The sequence below is a fragment of the Rhinoraja longicauda genome, chromosome 32 (genome assembly GCF_053455715.1).
Source record: "Rhinoraja longicauda isolate Sanriku21f chromosome 32, sRhiLon1.1, whole genome shotgun sequence".
NCBI lineage: Eukaryota > Metazoa > Chordata > Chondrichthyes > Rajiformes > Arhynchobatidae > Rhinoraja > Rhinoraja longicauda.
Window position 1 is genome coordinate 11,341,130 of NC_135984.1, and position 22,307 is coordinate 11,363,436.

Genomic DNA, 22,307 nt, shown 5'->3' on the forward strand with positions numbered 1-22,307 from the left:
CTTCAAAGGAGGCAGCAGCTGAGTTAAGCAGTATTAAAGGTTTTCTAACTATAAACCAGGTTCCCACCTGAGTTTTAGAGTTATAGTCATACAGCATGGAAACAGGCCCTTCGGCCCAGTTGACCAAGACGCCCCATCTATACTTGTCCCACCTGCCCGTGGTCGCCCATCAGCACCAGCATATCGCCCAGCAGTACCGATGGGCGGCGGTCACCCAGGCCAGTCATCCGTAGGACCTGGGTCGCCCGCTCAGCCTCGCTGAGGCTGAACTTCCTTAGGAGAAAGGCCTTGAGGCCCTCATACTTATTACCCACCGGGGGCGCGGAGGAAAGGTCTGGCCAGTCGCGCAGTGGCCTGGTCGAGGGCGCCGATAACGTAAAAGTACTTGGTGGCGTCGGCTGTCACTCCCCGCAGTGCAAACTGCGCCTCGGCCTGGTCAACCCAGAAATCAGGGTCGTCGGTCCAAAGAGGAGGCAGCTTCAACGCCGCGGCGTGGAGAGTGGCGCGGTCGGCAGGGTCCATGGGGTGGGGTCCAGCAGGGTCCAGAGGCAGCTGACCAGCAGGGCCGGGTAGTGCGTGTTGGGGAACGTTCGGGTCCATCGCAACTTGAGAGGAAATGTCGAGGGTCACCAGTGTAGTGGGTCTGGACGCAGTAGGAATCAGGCAGGTAGGTATTAACAGTAATTTAATGCAGCACCAGAACATCCACACTCTCTTCAGTCTCAAGCACGAGTTATCTCTCTAGCCCCTTCAGGCAAACCCCGTAGCACTAGTCCCTTCCCCAGCCCTGTCCAACCCGTGCCGAGTCGGATAATCCAGGGAGTGGCCTAATCCCCGGGTACCGCCACAACCTCTTATAATGGTGGTACCTTCACCACTGAGGAGCCATGTTATCCCAGAAATACAACAATACAACTAAAAAGTGGCCAATGATTTTTATTAAATTTAGTACAAGACACAGAGTACAGTGATCAAAGGTTTTCCAACTACCAAAAGTTGTTGCGACAGAATAATAGTGATTGCTTTGAGAGGTTACATTTCAAAGAACACAATGTAAGACTTTGTACACCTGATTTTTTATTGTCTCTGTCTGAGTAGAATAATTTCCTTTATTTCCCGAACTTGTTTTAATCCCACTCCAGCTGATGCTGATCTTAATAATTATCTGCTTTCTCGGTTTTAGCGACCTCCAATCTGTCACCAAAACTACCAATTTTTCACAAGATTTACACAATGAACATTGGTAGGTGATGGGATAACCCACTTAATCCATTTCTATTACTCTCTAAAACATACTAAAGGCCATCTTCAAAAATAGGAGCTTCCCCCCCCCCCACCGAACCCCAAGTTGGGTTGTCATATGTGGAACCCCCACCACCATCACTACACTCAAGATCACCATTATCCAACTCTTCTATCTATTACCTCATTGTCCCAGTAATTTCAGGATTATTCAAGGAAGATCCAATTGTTAAAATTAGGCAATGGTTTAATTAAATCAATAACTTTTATTCTTCTGGGATCCCAGACACAATCCTCTTCCAAACCACTTTGAACCATTCCACAGTTTGGAGGGCACCAAGCTGTGTCGTAGCCATGCTTGTACCATGTCTTCTGGAGTGGGTGCCCTTGATAATCTATTTTTTTTACTTTTCCCACATTGACATGCAACCTAAGCACAACCCTTTGGCTGATATGGACATCCAGGGGATACCTGCTGGCTTTTTGGAGGTCCCTACTGACATAGACTCCAGGACCGAGCATGCCATCCTTGGATTGACAGAAACCATTTGTACAAATGGAATGCGCACTTGCGGCATAGGTTCCATGGTACATCACATAGATCTTGTTTTCAACAGGTTGCACTTGGGTTTCGAGGCACGGTGGATTAAAACCAGGTCCATCTGCTTCAGCCCAAAGATTTTGAATACAATAGGCCATGTTAACGAGTCGAATTTCAAAACTTGCCTCTTGACAAAAAAAAAAGAAAAAAAGGTAAGAGATTTATTAATTCTGTCCTTAATCCTTAACCGAATCTAATCATATTTCCCTCTCTGCTTTCCTCCTCCACCCTGTCCCCTTTTACATTTCACTGTTCCACTTCTTTTCTTTTACCATTTTCTCTCTATTTCACCTCTAGCCTTCATCATTGTCTCCAACCATCTCTCAATCAATTCCTCCTCCCTCGCCTATCACTTACTGGCGAGGGAGTGCCCCATCCCTTCTCTCCAGCTTCCTCATCCTTGCTCCATCAATCTGAAGAAAAATTCCGACAAGATCCCAAAACAAGAACCATTCATTTTCCTCCACAAATGCTGTCTCACCTGGCAAATTAATACTTTGTACTTTATAATCAGTACTTTGTTTTTAGCTCAAGCATCTGTATTTCCTTGAGTCTCCATTTGTCCCTCATGTTTTTCCATGCTGGTGAATCTGCCAAACAGATTCTTGGTAAAACATAAGGTAGACACAAAATGCTGGAGTAACTCAGCGGGACAGGCAGCATCTCTGGAGAGAAGGAGTGGGTGACGTTTCAGGTCAGACTGAAGAAGTCTTTCACTCCACTGCGAAATCTCCTCAAGGTATGTCGCTCCACTTGGAAAAACATACCCTGGCTCAACCACAATCTTAAATATTGTAAAGGTATTCAATGCTATGATATTGTCCTGACCAGCATATCAATGAATAAATGTCTTAACTTGTATGTTGTGGTCTATATATTTTTAAGTATTAGCTGGGTTATGGGCTTTCAGTTTCTTTTTCTCTGCAGAGAATAAATTTGAGCAACAAATCTGATTTTGTGATAGTGGAAAAGAAATTGCTTCCAGAACAATGGATCAAAAATTTGCTTCTCTTTCTATATATATATTTATTTATTTTTTGACTCAAAGATAGACACAAAATGCTGGAGTAACTCAGCGGGTCAGGCAGCATCTCAGGAGAGAAGGAATGGGTGACGTTTCGGGTCGACACCCTTCTTCAGTCTCGACCCGAAACGTCACCCATTCTTCTCTCCTGAGATGCTGCCTGACCCCCTGAGTTAATCCAGCATTTTGTGTCTATCTTTGATTCAAACCAGCATCTGCAGTTATTTTCCTACACATATATTTTGACTCATGTCTTCTAATCAATACTTCACACTGCCTTGGCAAGGCCACCAGCATAATCAAGAGCAAGTCTTAGTTTCTCCCCTCTCCCCTCTACGCAGGTGGTACAGAAGTGTGAAAACCTCCAGATTTGGGGACAGTTTCTTCCCAGCTGCTATCAGGCAACTGAACTATCGTATTATGGCGAGTCTGGAGGCTTGTTCTTTATTAAAGAAGTTTATTGCGGCAGCAATATTCGATTACAAAGTATAACAAACGAAATTACAGACAACCATTAAATCAAACTGTTCGCTTCGAAGTTCTCTTCCCACTGACTGGTTTTGGGCGCCAAAACCACCACCTGACCTAGCTGGCCAATCCGAGGGTTCGACACAGGACCAACCCCTATGGTCGCTACAGTATCACCAATTAGAGCACAGTCCTGAGCTACCGTCTACCTCATTGGAGACCATACTGGACTTTATCTTGCAATAAATGTTATTCCTTTCATCCTGTATCTGTACACTGTGGACAGCTTTATGTTAAGTATGTATAGTCTTTCCGCTGACTGGATAGCACGCACCAAAAAAGCTTTTCACCTCTCTTAAATGTGACAATAAACTAAACTAAACTAAACTAGACTAAACTTAACTAATTTGCCAAGAGTTTAACCTTAGTACATCCGACTAATGTTTCTATCCCTTTCAAAATTTGCACAAAATTTTAAATATGGTTTCAATAACAAGTTACGCAGTGTTGTAATATAAGTGTAAAAAAACAGAATCCCTCAACAATTCAGAAAACATCTATGGAACGAAAAAGCTGAACTAACTTTAGAGGTTGAGTTATTACATCAGAACTGGCTACTTTGGGCACAAATTTCAACAGTTAATTTTCTGAAAAGGAAAAGGATTGAAATCAAAACTTAAAGGCAAGGGAGTAAGCACATTAACACTTCCCACAAGTTGTGTCTCCCTGCTCTCCGTTACTAATACCATTAAAGTATGTTTCACCTCGTACGCTGCTTATTATTTCTGCCTACAATGATATAAAAATGCAGGAATTATTTCACAATTGATATTCCAAAGGAAATCCATCTTCAACTCTTGTGAGATTGCAATAACAGGAAACGACTGGAGAAATCTGTCAATTCAATCCACTGCCGTTCATAGTGACATTGATAGAAACTGGTACGTGAAGACTTCAATATTTTTAGCACAGTCCCATTTTCCCAGGATTAGGCATAACAACCTTAAAGACAATATCTCAGAGAGAAAACACCCAGTTTTGCAATTAGTCCCACACCCTTGTTCATAGCTTTTTTAATGTAGTTTTCAAGTTTCCCCTTTTAAAATTTCAATTTTATAACATATAACATATAACAACTACAGCATGGAAACAGGCCTGTTCGGCCCTACCAGTCCACGCCGACCATTCTCCCTGACCTAGTCTCATCTACCTGCACTCAGACCATAACCCTCTAATCCCCTCCTATCCATATACCTATCCAATTTACTCTTAAATAATAAAATCGAGCCAGCCTCCACCACTTCCACCGGAAGCCCATTCCATACAGCCACCACCCTCTGAGTAAAGAAGTTCCCCCTCATGTTACCCCTAAACCTTTGTCCCTCAATTCTGAAGCTATGTCCCCTTGTTGGAATCTTCCCCACTCTCAAAGGGAAAAGCCTACCCACGTCAACTCTGTCCGTCCCTCTCAAAATTTTAAAAACCTCTATCAAGTCCCCCCTCAACCTTCTACGCTCCAAAGAATAAAGACCCAACCTTTAAATTGAATTTAATTCAATATTACAACCCGTAAGAAATGTGTAAGAAAGTTCTCCTCTTCCCCTTGATTCCTTCACCACTTACAGTTTGGATCACACACACGGAGGAGCAGAAATCATCCGTGTTACTCACCGTGGTCCAGGAAGCAACTCTGCCGTTCGGATGACGAGCATCTACTTTATTTGAACTTTTTGGGGGTTTCAGTTTCCATATCTCCAAGGTAGTTTTATAACGTCAGTTTTTGAGTTTATACTTCTCCAAAGTCATACACTTATAAACATCAAAAGTCAACGTTTAAAATCAGAAAATGCAAATTAATGTAAATACATAACAGGTTAGGCAGCATCTGTGGAGAGAAACAGAGCATTAACATTTTAAATCAGTGGCCTGATCGAGTCTGATGAAGGGTTATTGACCTGAAACTATTTTTCTCATCACAGAATGTCACCCAACTTGTATTAAATCCAAACTTTTCATAGTTTCCTTCTTAAGAAAATTGAGCTGCTGTATAGTGCCTCCGCCCTCTGTGGTTCTGATATTAAGATCTTACTCATTTGCTCACTAATGATTTCATTGTGTTAAAGTTTTGTTTTTATCAGAAATTAAAATTAAAACATAACATTTATATTAGCCATAGGTTACAAAATAATAAAATAATAGTCATAGAATTATGCAGCATGGGCACAGTCCTCTCGACCCCAACTCATCTATGCTGACCAAGATGTCTATCGTAGCTAGTCCCATTTGCTTGCCTTCAGTCAAGTGCATCCAGTTGAAAACAGAAATGAAAACAAAGAAAATGCTGGAAGTACTCAACAGGTCTGGCAACATCTGTGGTGAGAAACAGTTAATGCCTCAGATGAATGATCTTTCATCAGACCACTCATGAGCCCTCACAAGTATGCTTGTTTTGTTTGGATTTATCCAAATGGGCTATCCCCCAGGTCTACAGAGTCACAGTAAAACTGTACATAACAAAAGTAGCATTGAGAAGACTATAACCATGCCAATCAGCTGTCAGGTTTAGTTGGGGGCGCAAGAGACTGCAGATGCTGCAATCTTGAGCAAAAAAACCCCCAAATTACTGGAGGATCTCAGCAGGCCAGGCAGCAACTGGAGGATCTCAGCAGGCCAGGCAGCAACTGGAGGATCTCAGCAGGCCAGGCAGCAACTGGAGGATCTCAGCAGGCCAGGCAGCAACTGGAGGATCTCAGCAGGCCAGGCAGCAACTGTGGAGGGAATGGGCAGATGATGTTTCGGGTGAAGGGTCAATGTTATTTGTCCTTTTCCCTTCACAAATACTTCCAGGCCTGTTGAGTTCCCCTATCAGTTTGCTTTGTGATCAGGTTGTAGATCCTTGTATCAGTTCTGTGAAGGGTTAACCAGGAAGACAAATGTGACCTCCTTCATCTTGAGTTGTGATGTTTGGTGGTGCATGACCAGTACTGAGTGCTGGAAGGAATTTTCCACAGAGGAGCTGAATGGAAAGCAGTTCAAGGTTGCAAAAATGTCATAGTTTTGTGTGTGGGAGGTCGTGTCTCACAAATCTGATTGAGTTGCTTGAAGATGTGACCAAAAATGTTGATGAGGGCAGAGCTGTAGATGTTGCATATATGGACTTCAGCAAAACATTCGGCAAGGTTCCATATGGTAGTATCCATAAGTGGGTGGTATTGCAGATAATGAAGAAGGTTGTGCAAAATTGCAGCAGGATCACGATCGTTTGGCCAGGTGGGCTGAGGAATGGTTGATAGAATTTAACACAGAGAAATGTGAGGTTTTGCATTTTGGGAATAACATGCGCAGGATCTTCACAGTAAAAGGTATGGCTCTTGGGAGTGTTGCAGAGCTAATGATCCAGTTGTGCATGTACATGCTTCCTTGGAGTCGCAGGTGGATAGGGTGGTCGAAAAAGCTTTGGCCTTCATCAGTCAGAGAAAAGAAGATGGGAGGTCATGTTGCAGTTATATAAGACATTGGTGAGGCCACATTTAGAGTATTGTGTCCAGTTCTGAGCACCATGTTATAGGAAAGATGTTGTCAAGCTGGAATGGGTACAGAGAAGATGTATGAGAATGTTGCCAGGACTTGAGGGTCTGAGCTTTAGGGAGAGGTTGAGCAGGCTGGCTCTATTCCTTGGAGCACAGGAGGATGAGGGGTGATCTTACAGAGGTGTATAAAATCATGAGAGCAATAGATCGGGTAGATGCACAGAGTCTCTTGCTACGACAGGTTTTGAGGGATATGGACCAAACGCAGGCAGGTTAGACGAGTGTAACTGGGACATGTTGGCCGGGGTGGGAAAGTTGGGTGGAAGACTATGACTTTCTCGTTGACTTGTGTGTGAGTCATCCCTTGACAATCTTCACATAGAGTTCTTCAGACTTCAAACCGCAAAAAGTGTCACCTTATAGAGGTGTTTAAGATCATGGCAGGAATAAATATGGTAAATGCCCAGTGTAGGGGATTCAAGAACCAGACAACATAGATTTAAGGTGAGGGGGGAGGGGGGGGGGGGGGGAAGGAGATTTCATAGGAAACTAAGGTGTAACATTTTAACATAAAGTTTGGTAGGTATATGGAATGAGCTGCCGAAGGAGGTAGTTGGGGCAGGTACTATTACAATGTTTAAGACACATTTAGGCAGGTACATTGATAGGATAGGGTTTGTTGGATATGGGCCAAATGCAGTCAGGTTAGACGAATGTAGATGAGGCATGTTGGTCAGCATGGGCAAATTGGGCTGAAGGGCCTGTTTCCCTGCTGTATGCCTCTTGAGAAACAAGATGAAGGGTTAGAAATATTCAATCATTCCAGTTCAGCGATGGCACAGTTGATTGTACATACATTGTGGATTCAAGTCTCACTATAAAGATATGAGTATAAAAATGGCATCTGATGCTACAGTGCAAAGTTCTTCAGACAACTTTAGATTACAAAAAGTACCATATAATTAAAACTTTAAAAAAAAAATCCTTTAACTGATTCTTCACAAATGAAATTCCTTTATTTTTAGTAACCTCAAAGTGAATCTAAGCTTCATTTTTTTCATTCCTTTTGGTAAAATAAGTTGATTGTTTCATTGGAATTGGGCATAACTCTGGGTTGACACCGGGTGGCGCCACCAGTACTGGCTGTCTCGCCAACAGTCTGTCCTTTCGACTGTTTTTTAATTATTTTAAGTATGTGTTAAAGTATGTTTAGTGTTTCTTGGTTTGTTTTATGTGGGGGGTGGGTGGGGGGGGAAATTGGGGGAAACTTTTTTTCAATCTTTTACCTCAAAGGAGATGCGATTTTTTTCCGTATCATATCTCCGTCCCCACTGCGACCTAACATCGTGGAGTGGTGCGCCCTTTCCTTTCCTGGCGTTTCGAGCCTTGGGCACGGCACGGACTTTAACATCGTGGAGCTGCAATCCATTGCCGAGGATCAACTGTGAAAAGCTCCAACCGTGGGGCCTGTGGACTTTAAAACCGTGAAGGCCGCGGTCTCTGGTAAGAAGAGGCCGACTCGGGAGCTCCATGCCGTGGAGAGCGATTCAATCCGTCTCGACGCCGGAGTTTCGATCATCCCTACGTGAGGGCTTCGGACATTGGATCGACGGTAGCGGCGACTGCGGATGGTTCAATAGCCCCGACCGCGGGTGAACAAAGAGGAAGTTGATTGAACTTTATTACCTTCCATTACAGTGAAGAATGTGGTGGATGTTTATGTTACATTTTATTTTATGTGGCTATGTGTCTTGTTGCTTTTTTTATTTTTTATTTTTTTAAAAAAATTTGAAAAGCATATGTACAAATAGAAATAAAAAAACACATTTGTTACAGAGTTCTTACATAGCTTCAATTTTTAAATTTTTGAAGAGAGAAAGTAAAAATAAAAAAACCTATAAACTTGGGGAGAGAGAATAAGAGGGTTAAAAAATTAAAAAAAAAAAAAAGGATCTAACTATAAAAATTAAAGGGAGTAGATCCGGGAGACAATAACCACAGTTGTACATCCAACCCCTAACTCAAGTTTCAACTTTTAATTAAAAAAATTTATTTTAGTCCTGTGCCAAACCCATTTACTTTTCTAAAAATTCAATAAATGGAGACCATATTTTTAATAATAACTCAGGTTTGTCGATTAAGGCAAATCTTATTTTTTCCAAATGCAGGGTCTCTGTCATTTCCGTAATCCACATTTTAATTGTGGGGGTTATTGGTTTTTTCCAAAATTTAAGTATTAATTTTTTCGCAGTTATTAGACTGTAATCAAGAAAATTTACCTGACTTGCTGTAAAATTTGTAGTATGTTCTGATAATCCTAATATAATTAATTTTGGATCCATATCTGATTTTTTGTTAATAACTTTAGAAACTATTTTAAAAATCTCCAACCAGAAGTTTTGCATTTTTATACAAGTTACGAAAATATGAGTTAAATTAGCTTCTTGAAATTGACATTTATCACAAATAGGAGAGATACTAGGAAAAATCCTATTTAATTTCGTCTTCGAATAATGTAATCTATGTATTATTTTAAATTGTATTAAGGAATGTCTAGTATTTAATGTATATGTTGTAAACTTTCATCCCATATATCTTGCATTATAAGTTGATTCAATTCATCCTCCCATACTCGTCTATAAGATTCTGATGACGGAATGTCAGTGTCAAGGAGAGTATTATAAATAAAGGATATTAATTTATTTGAATTATAATGTCGATTCAGGCATACATCAAGTGTTTCTGGACCTCTAAACTTATATTCTTGCATGTGTGATTTTACATAATCTCTAAGTTGTAAATATCTAAAATAATTATTAACATGTAATCCGTACTTCTGCTGTAAACCCTGAAAAGAAAGAAAAGTTCCCTTATGATAAAGATCTCCCACCCTTTTAATTCCATAACTTTTCCATTGAGCAAATCCTCTATCTAAGACAGACGGTTTAAAAGAAGGGTTATTCGCAATAGGAAGGAAAACAGATAATTTACTCAATTTTAACGTAAGCTTTAATTGTTTCCAGGTACGGAGAACACTGTGTATAATGGGATTACCTCCATATGTTTTTTTATTTATTTATTCACAAAATGCTGGAGTAACTCAGCAGGTCAGGCAGCATCTCGGGAGAGAAGGAATGGGTGACGTTTCGGGTCGAGACCCTTCTTCAGACTGATGTCGGGGGTGGGACAAAGGAAGGAGCTAAGAGGATCGCACCAATATCAAATGGTAAACAATCATCTTTCTCCATCTTTAACCACGCCGACGCCGGAGTTTCGATCATCCCTACGTGAGGGCTTCGGACATTGGATCGATGGTAGCGGCGACTGCGGATGGTTCAATAGCCCCGACCGCGGGTGAACAAAGAGGAAGTTGATTGAACTTTATTACCTCCCATTACAGTGAAGAATGTGGATACCGCTGTGGTGGATGTTTATGTTACATTTTATTTTATGTGGCTATGTGTCTTGTTGCTTTTTACTTGGTATGGCTGTATGGTAACTCAAATTTCACTGTACCTTAATTGGTACATGCGACAATAAATTGGATCTTGAATTTTGAATCTTGAATCTAACACATTACTTGCCTGATGTCCACTTCCTCAGAAGGATGAAGCCACGTCAGGTGTATGTAAATGATTTTCTAGGGCTGCTTTTGTTCATCCAGGACAATCACTATCCCTAAAGTCCTGAGAAAATTCATCCCGTAAATGTTACAGATTAATTGTTAAAATCATACTGCTATTTTTTGGGAGCATGCCATGAACAAAATTTGTAGCACGGGTCTGTTATTAGCTGTCCTTTGTGTAGGTTTGTAGGAAGTAATGTTGGTTTAAACCGAAGATAGACATAAAAAGCTGGAGTAACACAGCAGGACAGGCAGCATCTCTAGAGATAAGAAATGGGCGACATCTCAGGTCGAGACCCTTCTCAGTCTCACAAGTGTATACCACCTTGTAATAAAAGGATTATATGAAGGAATAGACCCTTCTGTGCTGCCAGAGGTGGTGGTGGTGGTGGAGGCAGATACGATAATGGTGTTTAAGAAACCTTTGGATATGGATATGGAGGGATATTGATCATATGCAGGCAGATAAGTGACGATCTCGGCATCTTGTTCAGCACAGACATTGTGGGCCGAAGGGCCTTTTCTTGTGTCTCGACAGAAAATGTTCCCATCTCTTCTCTCCAGAGATGCTGCCTGTCCCGCTGAGTTACTCCAGCTTTTTGTGTCTATCTTTGGGTAGGATATGGGCCAAATACAAGCAGGTGGGACTTACGAAGTTCAGCATGTCCTCGACAACTCTCACCAACTTCTACAGATATGCTTCCATGCTGTATCTCTAAACCAAACTAGACTAAATGAATATCAATGGGAATAACAGCGAGGCTTCGACAGAAAGCAAGTTTCTTCAAGCGCTATCTGTGGGTGATCTAAACTAATCCTTTAATGTAAAATGGTATTTTTAAAATTTACCATTTTTTTCATTGTTTGGTTAAACATATCACGTTCAGGGCCATAAAGTGATGAGCAATGCTGACTTTGTGAGTCTTAACCACATCCTGTGAATTAATAGTTACAATTTACCATTGCTCTCTGATATAAGATTTGTATTAGATGTCCACATGTGGAACCTTTGTTTAAATTGTTCTTTCTGACACTGAAGGTGTCCAGTGAATGTAGACTCAGTCTCACAAGTGTACATCACCTTGTAATAAAAGGATTATATGGATAATAATCACCAGTAGGGTTATCAACAATGCAGGGCATTCAACAACAAAGCCCTGTCCTCAATCAATGAATGCAAATCTCAGGTGTAATTGCAAGCAAGAAGCCTGATTTTTATTTTTGCCTTCTATTACATGAATAAAGATGCTGTCTGCATCAGTCATATTAGCCAGTCCATCTGCAGTCAGGAGCTAAACCTGATCATTCTTGGACAGTTATGCTCTGTTTTATTACAGGTGAGGACATTTGCCAGTAAACTTCACGGCACTTGAAATTAAAGGCGAAAATGGGTCTCATTTATAAGAGATAACAAGGTACAGTTTGTGCAGTTAAACAGAGAGGGAGTCATCAGCAAGTGGTAATTATTTGTGGAAATTGCGAATTTGAAACTACTTAAAAAAAATCTAAAATATACAACATAACTGCAAATTCATCAACTTGATTGAAAGATCTGACTTGGCACTGGGTTAAGAAACACTATGCAAAAATGAACCCTTTTATGGAGTGAGAGGGAGCCTATGTTGTGCACAGTGTGTGCTAAATTTTCAGTTGCTATAAAAAAGATAAGAAGATATGAAGTTAGAGCAGAAATAAACCCTTGAGCCTGCACAGACATTCAATAACAGCCCAGTTGATCTCATCCGGGCCTCATCTCCATCAGTTTGCATGTTTACTCTAACCCTGGATACATCTAAATTCTTAAATCTTCTCCCAATCCTCAATGCACCTGATGAAAATGCCACAAGATAAAGAAACCTGCCTACCTTGTGTTGTTATCACCAGTTAAATTGCCCCTGCAGGCAGATAAACCTTCAAAGGCAGCAGTTGAATTAGGCAGTGTTAAAGGTCACTAACTACAAACCAGGTTACCACCCGCGATTTAGAGTTATAGTCTTACAGCACGGAAACAGGTCCTTTGGCAGAGTAGGCAGGGAATGGCGGAGAAAACTTGATGGGCCAAATGGCCTAATTCTGCTCCAATGACTAATGAGCTTCTGAACTGAAAAACCATCTCTCATCCTCCTACACTCCAAGGAATATAGTCCTAGCGTGCCTAACCTCTCCATATAGCTCAGACCCTCAAGTCCTGGCAACATCCTCATAAATCTTGTCCGCACTCTATCCAGTTTAAATACATCATTCCGAGAGCGTCCTTTATTTTACCACTAGCACAAGGATAATGAAAGCAAAGGAATTGAACAACTTGCAGGAAATGAGAGGAATGTGAGGGTTGGAATGAGTTTTATGAGAGACAGGTAAACTAACTGAACAGGTTTTACTATCAAAATGGAAATGGTTGAAAGCAGTGACATTGGTTATAGATGGAGAGGTGTGCAGGAGGCCAGTGGTAAGAAGAAAATGAGTTACATAATGGAGACAAAAGCAATGGAAGATTGTGAGATGCAAATGTGAGTGCTCACAATCACGATGCTCGAGACAATCTAGAGAAACAAGTATTTTATTTGCAAGTCTGCAGAGATGGGTGCCTTCCCTCTCAAGACACACCGAGGTCAGGAAAATCCCTTCCTTTTATTCACATCAATTTACAATTGTCACACCTTTAATTCCTCCCCTCTGGACTCCTTCCAATCGGATCACTGAGGTGCACAATCTAACGACACCGCCCCTGTTGCCTCCCACATCATACATCGCATGTGCATTTAAATGAGGCATCTTGTCATGCGGGGCGTTTTTACAATATTCATTTATCTTATTAGGCAGGCGCAGTACAGAGTAGTTCATGCCCTCTCTCCTAGTTCTTTGGATATCTTGCCCACTCCCCTAGTGCTCTGGATATCTTGCCCGCTCCCCTAGTTCTCTGGTTATCTTGTGCTCTCTCTGCTAGTTCTTTGGATATCTTGCCCTTATCCTTGGAATGTCACCATTTGTTCTTGCGGTTCTTATCTAGCCGAGCACAGTCGGGTCAGCTATTTCTCATGGTCCTTAGTTTAAATCAATTATCCCTTTTTACCCCTCTCTCACAATCCACCCTTTTTCTTATGCCAGGCTACTTTGATTTATACTATTTCCTCCTTTGCTAGCAGCAGAGTCTTTGCCTCTCTATATTCCTCCTGCTGGTCATACTGTATTCTACAGGCCATCATGGCGATGTCGTTCTTTGTCAGGGCTGTCTCTAGCAATCGCTGAGACAACCCCCGTATGCAGGGAATGATGCAACATCCGAATAGACACAGCAACCCCATCATAACTATCACTGATGTTAGGGCTGAAGTAAAGATGTGCTTCCATTTCCCAAACCAGGAGTCTAGAAACTCGGTCCAGGAGGTGTCTACTCCAGAGTTCTCGGCCAATTCGATAGACAGGGAGGTGAGACTTGCTAGGGCCCTTGACACGGACCCATCAGGAGCAGTGTTGTTGGGGATGAAGGTGCAACATTGTTCCCCAAACATTACACACACCCCCCCCTTCTCAGCCAGTAGCATGTCCAAGGCCATGCGATTTTGCCAGGCCATTAGGCTGGTAGCTGTCAGTTGTTCCGCTAATCCTTCAACCGCATCTCGAGTGTAATTTATAAAGCGTTGTTGATTGTAGTATAGGTAGTTGATCTAGTCCACATTTTTATTAATTGTGGACCACCAGAAGAGTATGGACTCAAAGCCAGCAGCTATCTGGTTTCTGGGTTTGAATTAATCGGGTACCCCTCTTGGCACCCCTATTGCATCTATATAGATGTGTGTGTCGAATGATCCTCTCACCTCTCTCCTTTGTCATCGGCCTCCTTCATTGAGTTTGACCGCATGTTCTACTGCTATGGTGAAGGGCATCATCAGTTATCATAAGGGTACAGGTTCCCGTCCATGACCCTGGTAGCCGGGGCCACAGGGTATCCTCTCCGCACCACCACCAGACATCGGTTCTACTGACTATCTGCTTTCTCAGCCAGGAGCTACTGAACAGTGACCCCTGTTCCTCAGCTGTTATGTTATACGTCTGATTGCAGTTTAGCACCTCCCCCATTTCCTGTCCATCTGGGTTATATCTTGTATAGCACTCAAATCCCTCCTCCCCGAGGGGAATGGTGAATGGGGGAGGTCGAGGGTCTTTCCTTTGGCCCTTCGTGTTGTTGTTACTAGCCGGGAATAGGTAATGGTAGCTCTGGCAGGTCTCATTCATTGGTAGTATGGGATTCGTGAATAGTTGTAGTATACATGACATAGCCCCAGGTGTCCTACTCCAATTCAGGGGAAATGGTACTGGGACCAGCTGAGGCTTAGCTCCGGCGCAGGCGTAGCAATTGGTTTGTTGCATACTTCTGGCCGTGTACATCATCCAGGTAAGCCAGGTGTTGGTTCCCTTTTCCCCTGTTGGTATTCCCTCCTCATATAATTGCATTAATTCTATCTCTCCTGTTACTATCATTATCTTCAAATCCTTAGGCTCATATTCCGTGGTGACATTGCTGACTACCGGTGGTGCTGGGGTTGCCCAGGGATCCCTACTCTGACTGTCTTCTATCTGGAACATTCCCCCCTTATCCTCATATTTTACCATATATCCGTCCCGTTCTACCTCTATTTCAAACCTCAGGCATGCGTCCTTCCCTGTTCTATCTGTACATATCCAATACCTACCACTTTCCTTTATTTGAACCCTCTGTATGCTTACATATACACGTCCTGGCAATCCCTCGTTTGGGTTTTGATATACTCTCCACCTATCAGTTTGATATGTGGACTTATGCCACCCTTCTCTGGATGAAGTGAATACCTCGTGCCAATTTTTACAGGGATGGGTGCATACATACATTCTATAACCACACCACCATTTTCCTTTATATACATCAAATGGGATGGTGGTGGCCCTTCTATTCTGTGGTATAGTGATTTTTATACATGCTACATTACTCACAAGCTGGGTAACCACCCAGCACCCGATCCACCAGCACGAAGTCTTCATTTTCCGTGCGGGGTCTTGGTGAATACCAAAGTCAATGGCTCCTTTCCTCCACATACTGTCCACGGGCTGATATTGTCTGGTGGGGCCTCCACGGGACCCTTAAATCGACTTGCGTGTGTCCACCCTTTTTCTTTTGTTTGTACTGCTGTCTCGGTGGTTAATAACACAAGGTAGGGTCCAGTCCACCTGGGTTGCAACTTTTCTTCCTTCCACGTTTTTATTAGTACCCAGTCTCCAGCCTTGGCTGAGTGAATCGGAAAATCCAGTGGCGGGCTCTGGGCCAGTAATCCTTTAGTTTTTAGTTCTGCAAGAGATTGGGATACTGCCAGTAAATAGTTCCTTAGGAACACGTCGTTCCCTGGTATTGTTGGGATCCCTTCTATCTTTCCTAAGTACGGGAGCCCGAATAACATTTCATATGGTGATACCCCTATGTCTTTCCGAGGTGCCGTTCGGATTCTTAACAAGGTTATCGGAAGGCACTTAGTCCAGGGGAGTCTCGTTTCCTCTATTAACTTGGTGATTTGGGTCTTAAAGGTGCCATTCATTCTTTCCACCTTTCCGGAACTCTGGGGATGCCATGGTGTAAGCAATTTCCATTCAATTCTTAATGCTTCACATATCATTTTATATGTTTTGGAGGCAAAATGGGTCCCTCTATCCGAGTCTATTGTTTCCACAATCCCATATCTGGGTATAATTTGCTCCAATAATACCCTGGCTACCGACTGTGAGGTGGCAGTTGCTGTAGGGAGTGCCTCTACCCACTACCACTAACAGGTATTTCCATCTTTGTAGTCGGGGCAACTCGGTGAAGTCTATCTGTATTCTTTGGAAGGGCCTTATTGCCAATGGTTGTCCCCCTCCTGGGACTGCTCTCATGATTTTCTTGTTGATTCGCTGACATATTACACTGTGAGGTGGCAGTTGCTGTAGGGAGTGCCTCTACCCATCTAGTGAAATGGTCCACTACCACTAACAGGTATTTCCATCTATGTAGTCGGGGCAACTCGGTGAAGTCTATCTGTATTCTTTGGAAGGGCGTTATTGCCAATGGTTGTCCCCCTCCTGGGACTGCTCTCATGATTTATTTGTTGATTCGCTGACATATTACACAACCCCCTATGACTTGTTTGGCCATGGTATACATCCCACGGCAAGCGTAGGTCCTGAGGAGGGTATCACAGAGGGCTTGGGTTCCCCAATGGCTTTGCCCGTGCAGCCTCCCCAATAACTCCCTTATAATTTCTTTGTTCAATAGCTGCTTTCCATCCAGTGTCCACCATTTCCCATTTGGGGTACGCCGGGCTCCCATTTCTCTCATGTGTTCCTGTTCTTTTTCACCAAAGGTAGGTATCTTTTCCTCGGGTTCCCTTAAAGGTATCAGTGACATCATTTTTACCGTCTGATCTGTGGCTGCTCACTTTGCCACCTCATCCGCTGCCCTATTTCCTCGTGCTTCCAGGGTGTTACCCTTCTGATGCCCTGTCACATGTGCTATGGCTACCCGTTCTGGTTTCTGCAAGGCCTCCAATGTCTGTCCTATCAATTCTTTCCCCCCCGAGCTGTTATCATTCCTCGCTCTTTCCAGATCTTCCCAAAGGTGTATACTACCCCAAAGGCGTATTTTGAGTAGGTATACACTGTTCCTTCCTTTCCCTCCAATAGTTCCTAAGCTCTCATTAATGCGTATAATTCACAAGATTGGGCTGACCAACTACCAGGCAGCCTACCACTTTCAATTTCCTCCATAGTTTCCCCATTCACTATACCGTATCCACTATGTCTTTTTCCATCTATACATCTGGAGGACCCGTCTATAAACCACCGGCTGCCCTCAGCCAGAGGTTGTTCTTCCAAGTCTTCTCTACTTTTTGTCTGTAAATCTATTCCCAATTGTATTTGTAAATCTCTGCCCATTAAATTTACGCCAGCCTGGGGTACTAAGATCAGGTCCTCTACCGCCTCCCGGTTTCCATACCTTACATTCACTCCTCCTATCTCGGGAGCTACCATCACAATTCCCCCTACCCCAGTAATTTTTACTCTCCCTTGTCCTGCCTCCATACCTGTTGGTACTTTGGTCACACTTGATCGCTCCGCTCCTGAATCTACCATGAACAAGTCTGCAGAGTTGGGTGCCTTCCCTCTCAAGACACACCAGCTATTTCTCATGGTCCTTAGTTTAAATCAATTATCCCTTTTTACCCCTCTCTCACAAAAATGCTGGAATTTTGATCAAAACACAAAGTGCTGGAGTAGCTCAGCAGGTCTGGCAGCATCTGTGGGGAGAAGTGATAGATGACATTTTGGGTGAGAGCCCTTCTTCAGATTGATTACAGTAGGGGATGAGAAAGCTAGGAAAAGAAAGTGGAGGATGACAATGCCTGGCAAGCGATAGGTGGATACAGGTGAGGAAGGTTGATGAAGAGGAGTGAAATGTAAAGCCAGAGGGATGGATATTGCTGGAAGTCATCTAGGTGGAAGGGGACACCCGGAGGAGGGATTTAGATGAAAGAGGACACCAGAGGGAGGAATATAGGGGGAAGAGTCACATAATGTTGTGAACAATGTTTTGTATATGACTTCATCTCATATAATGGTGGTACCTTCACCACTGAGGAGCCATGTTATCCCAGAAATACAACAATACAACTAAAAAGTGGCCAATGATTTTTATTAAATTTAGTACAAGACACAGAGTAGTGATCAATGGTTTTCCAACTACCAAAGGTTGTTGCGACAGAATAATACAGTGATTGCTTTGAGAGGTTACATTTCAAAGAACACAATGTAAGACTTTGTGCACCTGATTTTTTATTGTCTCTGTCTGAGTAGAATAATTTCCTTTATTTCCCGAACTTGTTTTAATCCCACTCCAGCTGATGCTGATCTTCCTAATTATCTGCTTTCTCGGTTTTAGCGACCTCCAATCTGTCACCAAAACAACCAATTTTTCACAAGATTTACACGATGAACATTGGTAGGTGATGGGATAACCCACTTAATCCATTTCTATTACTCTCTAAAGCATACTAAAGGCCATCTTCAAAAATAGGAGCTTCCCCCCCCCCCCCCCCCCCCACCGAACCCCAAGTTGGATTGTCATATGTGGAACCCCCACCACCATCGCTACACTCAAGATCACCATTATCCAACTCTTCTAACTATTACCCCATTGTCCCAGTAAGATCAGGATTATTCAGGGAAGATCCAATTGTTAAAATGAGGTTGTGGTTTAATTATATCAATAACTTTTATTCTTTTGGGATCCCAGACACAATCCTCTTCCAAGCCACTTTGAACCATCCCACAGTTTGGAGGGCACCAAGCTGTGTCGTAGCCATGACAGTGCCATGTCTTCTGGAGTGGGTGCCCTTGATAATCTATTTTTTTGACTTTTCCCACATTGACATGCAACTTAAGCACAACCCTTTGGCTGATATCGACATCCAGGGGATACCTGCTGGCTTTTTGGAGGTCCCTACTGACATAGACTCCAGGACCGAGCATGCCATCCTTGGATCTGCGGAAACCAGTTGCACAAATGGCACGCGCACTTGTGGCACTGGTTCCATGGTACATCACATAGATCCTGTTTTCATCAGGTTGCACTTTGGTTTCGAGGCACGGTGGATTAAAACCAGGTCCATCTGCTTCAGCCCAAATATTTGGAATATTACAGGCCATGTTTCAAAACTTGCCTCTTGACAAAAAAAAAGAAAAGAAAGTAAGAGCTTTATTAATTCTGTCCTTAATCCTTAACTGAATCTGATAATATTTCCCTCTCTGCTTTCCCCCTCCATCCTGTCCCCTTTTACATTTCACTGTTCCACTTCTTTTCTTTTACCATTTTCTCTCTATTTTTCACCTCAAGCTTTCATCATTATCTCCAACCATCTCTCAATCAATTCCTCCTCCCTCGCCTATCACTTACTGGCGAGGGAGTGCCCCATCCCTTCTCTCCAGCTTCCTCATCCTTGCTCCATCAGTCTGATCAGACAAGATCCCAAAACTAGATCCATTCATTTTCCTCCACAAATGCTGTCTCACCTGGCAAATTAATACTTTGTACTTTATAATCAGTACTTTGTTTTTAGCTCAAGCATCTGCATTTACTTGAGTCTCCATTTGTCCCTCATGTTTTTCCATGCTGGTGAATCTGCCAAACAGATTCTTGGAAAAACATAAGGTAGACACAAAATGCTGGAGTAACTCAGCGGGACAGGCAGCATCTCTGGAGAGAAGGAATGGGTGACGTTTCAGGTCAGACTGAAGAAGTCTTTCGCTCCACTGCGAAATCTCCTCAAGGTATGTCGCTCCACTTGGAAAAACATACCCTGGCTCAACCGCAATCTTAAATATTGTAAAGGTATTCAATGCTATGATATTGTCCTGACCAGCATATCAATGAATAAATGTCTTAACTTGTATGTTGTGGTCTATATATTTTTAAGTATTAGCTGGGTTATGGGCTTTCAGTTTCTTTTTCTCTGCAGAAGGAATGGGTGACGTTTGGGGTCGACACCCTTCTTCAGTCTCGACCCGAAACGTCACCCATTCATCTCTCCTGAGATGCTGCCTGACCCGCTGAGTTACTCCAGCATTTTGTGTCTATCTTCGATTCAAACCAGCATCTGCAGTTATTTTCCTACACATATATTTTGACTCATGTCTTCTAATCAATACTTCACACTGCCTTGGCAAGGCCACCAGCATAATCAAGAGCAAGTCTTAGTTTCTCCCCTCTCCCCTCTACGCAGGTGGTACAGAAGTGTGAAAACCTCCAGATTTAGGGACAGTTTCTTCCCAGCTGCTATCAGGCAACTGAACCATCGTATCACCAATTACTGCACGGTCCTGAGCTACCGTCTACCTCATTGGAGACCATACTGGACTTTATCTTGCACTAAATGTTATTCCTTTCATCCTGTATCTGTACACTGTGGACAGCTTGATGTTAAGTATGTATAGTCTTTCCGCTGACTGGATAGCACGCACCAAAAAAGCTTTTCACCTCTCCTCTTAAATGTGACAATAAACTAAACTGAACTAAACTAGATTAAACTTAACTAATTTGCCAAGAGTTTAACCTTAGTACATCCGACTAATGTTTCTATCCCTTTCAAAATTTGGACAAAATTCTAAATATGGTTTCAATAACAAGTTACGCAGTGTTGTAATATAACTGTAAAAAAACAGAATCCCTCAACAATTCAGAAAACATCTGTGGAACGAAAAAGATGAAGTAACTTTAGAGGTTGAGTTATTACATCAGAACTGGCCACTTTGGGCACAAATTTCAACAGTTAATTTTCTGAAAAGGAAAAGGATTGAAATCAAAACTTAAAGGCAAGGGAGTAACATTTCCCACAAGTTGTGTCTCCCTGCTCTCCGTTACTAATACCATTAAAGCATGTTTCACCTCGTACGCTGCTTATTATTTCTGCCTACAATGATATAAAAATGCAGGAATTATTTCACAATTGATGCTCCAAAGGAAATCCAACTTCAACTCTTGTGAGATTGCAATAACAGGAAACGACTGGAGAAATTTGTCGATTCAATCCTCTGCCGTTCATAGTGACATTGATAGAAACTGGTACATGAAGACTTCAATATTTTTAGCACAGTCCCATTTTCCCAGGATTAGTCATAACATCCTTAAAGAGAGAAAACACCAAGTTTTGCAATTAGTCCCACACCCTTGCTCTCTTGTTCATAGCTTTTTTTAATGTCGTTTTCAAGTTTCCCCTTTCAAAATGTCACCTTCACACAATATTACAACCCATCAATGTGTAAGAAAGTTCTCCTCTTCCCCTTGGTTCCTTCACCACTTACAGTTTGGATCACCATACGGAGGAGCAGAAATCATCCGTGTTACTCACCGTGCTCCAGGAAGCAACTCTGCCGTTCGGATGAGGAGCATCTACTTTATTTGAACTTTTTGGGTTTCAGTTTCCATTTGTCCAAAGTAGTTTTATAACGTCATTTTATGAATTTATACTTCTCCAAAGTCATACACATATTTGAGCTGCTGTATAGTGCCTCCGCCCTCTGTGGTTCTGATATTAAGATCTTACTCATTTGCTCACTAATGATTTCATTGTGTTAAAATTTTGTTTTTATCAGAAATTAAAATTAAAACATAACATTTATATTAGCCATAGGTTACAAAATAATAAAATAATAGTCATAGAATTATGCAGCATGGGCACAGTCCTCTCGACCCTAACTCATCTATGCTGACCAAGATGTCTATCGTAGCTAGTCCCATTTGCTTGCCTTCAGTCAAGTGCATCCAGTTGAAAACAGAAATGAAGACAAAGAAAATGCTGGAAGTACTCAACAGGTCTGGCAACATCTGTGGTGAGAAACAGTTAATACCTCAGATGAATGATCTTTCATCAGACCACTCATGAGCCCTCACAAGTATGCTTGTCTTGTTTGGATTTATCACAGTCACTGTAAAACTGTACATAACAAAAGTAGCTCAAAGCCAATTATATGTGTTTGGAGACAAGATTAAAGTTTTCTCAAAAGCTGCATCACCTTACTGAATGAACTGTGGCAAATCTTAACATTAGATGAGATTCAATTTCCCCACATTTCACTTTAGTATAAGGCAGTGATAATCTGTGACAGGGAAAGCAAATGGCTATAGCTGTTGGCACACAGTTTATTTTCGCAAAACCACATTGTTCAATTTCCTTTTGTAGAAATCAATTTATGAACACCTACAGTAATTCTGCTCTGGACTGATTAATATTATAATTAGTGAATTAGGATAGTGGATCT

General features: G+C 42.2%; 1 protein-coding gene across 1 annotated transcript; it reads right to left on the minus strand.

The window, feature by feature from the left end:
• Positions 1 to 1,368: 1,368 nt before the first annotated feature.
• Positions 1,369 to 21,400, minus strand: LOC144608824 (uncharacterized). Its single transcript, XM_078426984.1, has 3 exons — positions 21,351 to 21,400; positions 18,751 to 19,215; positions 1,369 to 1,888 (listed from the first exon to the last, which is right to left on the minus strand). The coding sequence occupies exons 2-3, from the start codon at positions 19,197 to 19,199 to the stop codon at positions 1,450 to 1,452; spliced, it is 888 nt and encodes a 295-aa protein (XP_078283110.1). The 5' UTR covers positions 19,200 to 19,215; positions 21,351 to 21,400; the 3' UTR covers positions 1,369 to 1,449.
• Between the last annotated feature and the right edge of the window lie 907 nt (positions 21,401 to 22,307).

What these genes read in the sequence shown, in the direction of transcription:
- LOC144608824 (XM_078426984.1), bottom strand. Translation starts at nt 19,199, where the DNA reads ATGGCCTGTAATATTCCAAATATTTGGGCTGAAGCAGATGGACCTGGT. An exon ending in ATAAAAGTTATTGATATAAT is followed by an intron (nt 1,889 to 18,750) that starts TAAACCACAACC and finishes ACCTGGTTTTAA; the next exon opens with TCCACCGTGCCTCGAAACCC.